Below are 2,060 nucleotides of genomic sequence, written 5' to 3'. Positions count from 1 at the left end.
AGTGACTCTGGCAGCCTCCGCCCCCCCCTGCCCCTCTGGGGGAGGTCCCCCCGAAAGGCAGCCAGGGGACAGTGACAGCCCCAGGGGGCCGGGGGTCACCCTGGGGAGGAGGGTGTCCTGCCAAAACGCAGCTGGGGGACAGTGACAGTCCCACGGAGCCAGGGGTCACCCTGGAGGGGCCAGCAATGGGTCCTGGGCCTGGCCAGGGGCTGCTGGAATGTTCCACACTTCGGGGTAGGCTGAACCTTGGAGGTCCCTGAGCTGGACCAGGCCAGGCCAGGTGTCCCAAGTCCCGACACGGCCCTTGGGGGGTCCCTGCCTGGTGGGCTGGGCCAGACCAGGGCTCCAATGTCACCATGCTGGCCCAAGCCAGGGTCTGCTGTCCCCACCCTGGACCCTTGGGGACGTGCCACATCGCTGCCTGCAGAGCCGTGCTGGGGGCCTGCGCCTGTGTCCTGGGGAGGACCGGGCCACCACCCCCCGTCCTGCCCACGCCGTGTGCTGGGGGTGGCGGCAGCCCTGGGGCCCCCTCATCCCCATCCCTGTCCGTGCTGGGGGCGGTGGCAGTGCGGGGAGCGCCGGGTGCTGCGGCTGTGGCTGAGGGGGCTCTGTGTGCAGGAGGAGCTGAGCAGCACCAGCGTGGAGCACCTGATCATCAACCCCAACGCCGCCTACGAGAAGTTCCGGGACAAGCGCCTGGGCACCGAGGGTGTGGGTGAGCTGGGGGGCTCAGGGGGGCCGCGAGGGGCTGGGCAGGCTGGGGATGGGCCAGGGCACCCCTGGGGGGCTGAGCCCCACGTGCTTTGCTGGGTCACACCCGGCTCTGCCTCTTCCAGATTTCTCTGACCGCATCGGCCGGACGAGGACGACGGGTTATGAGGCCGGAGAGTATGAGATGGTGAGCGGGGAAGGGGCACCCCCTCCTCCCCACACACTGCTGGGGACATCCCTGTGGGCCACAGGTCCCGTGGGACCCCCGGCGTCACCGGCTGCAGCCCCCAGCCGTGCCTCACAGCAGCGATGTGCCAGCTCCACCAGCACCGTGCTGGTCTCTCCCCAGTCCATCCCAGTCTGCCGTGCTGGGAGCCTCTGTCCCGAGCACAGACCCCCGAGGGTGCTCAGGACAGCGCTGGTCACCGAGTCCTGGGATAGAGCTGGGGGTCCCAGGATGGATCTGGGGATGGACGTGGGGGTCCCAGGATGATCCTGGCTGGCTCACGTTTGGCTGGGTGTCCCCCAGGACCCCTGGGCCTTCCCTGGCTGCCCCCTCCCCATGTCGTGGGGTCTGTGCCCCAAGCAGGGCCCTGCCTGTCCCCTCAGTGCCTCTGTGAGGTTCTGTCACCCCCGTTCCCCGGGCAGTCCTGGTTCCTGTGGTCCCTCAGGCCCGTCACAGGGGCTCAGGGTGGGCTGCAGTCCCTGTCACCCAGGGTCAAAGGGGAGAAGGTGACGGAGGCTCACCTGGCTCCTCCTTGGCCTGCTCGGAGCGGGGTGACATCCGTGTCCCCCGACCCCTGGCCTGGTCACTGTGGCCCATCGGGCCAGGCCATCACCCCCTACACTGGCCCAGCTCGGGTTTGCTCTGGGAACAGCTGGATTTGGGCAAAGACCAGGAAACCCCCCCATTCCACGGGGGACACACAACCACCCAGAACCACCCCCAAGGCTTTAGAGCTGCGGGTCAGGAGGAGGAGGAGCTCTGTGGGCACTGAGATGGGGAGATCCACAGGGGTGACGGTGAGGAGCTTCATGGGGGTGAGGATGAAGAGCTCCATGTGGATGAAGATGAGCTTCATGAGGATGAAGATGGGGGGCTCTGAGTGTGAACATGAGGAGCTCTGTGAGGATGAAGAAGAGCTCCAGTGCAGCCCCTCTCCTTGTTGGTTCAGGACCCTCCTGGGCTGCTCCTGTCCCACCCCATTGACCCCATCAGGTTCCCTTTAGGTGCCACCTGAGGACCAGGTGCTGCCACCTGAGGCTGCTCCGACCTGTCCCTGCAGGCCTCACCTGCTCCTTCTGCTGCCAGCACCTGTGAACCCCCTGAGCCCCCCCGTGACACCCCT

At 67.5% G+C, this 2,060-nt stretch overlaps 1 protein-coding gene across 1 annotated transcript in view; it reads left to right on the top strand.

Moving 5' to 3' along the window:
* Positions 1-64: 64 nt before the first annotated feature.
* The window catches only part of DCTN2 (dynactin subunit 2), a gene marked incomplete at its 3' end in the record, with an annotated part of 3,028 nt that continues 1,032 nt past the window's right edge, over positions 65-2,060 (top strand). The window contains exons 1-2 of the mRNA XM_017728687.1: positions 65-715; positions 837-898. Coding sequence (XP_017584176.1) covers positions 349-715; positions 837-898 — 429 coding nt within the window. The remainder of the gene's footprint in view (positions 716-836; positions 899-2,060) is intronic.

This window comes from Corvus brachyrhynchos, unplaced genomic scaffold (assembly GCF_000691975.1).
Source record: "Corvus brachyrhynchos isolate BGI_N302 unplaced genomic scaffold, ASM69197v1 scaffold193, whole genome shotgun sequence".
NCBI lineage: Eukaryota > Metazoa > Chordata > Aves > Passeriformes > Corvidae > Corvus > Corvus brachyrhynchos.
Note: the sequence above shows the minus strand (reverse complement) of the source record. Positions and strands in the feature narration are given on the sequence as shown.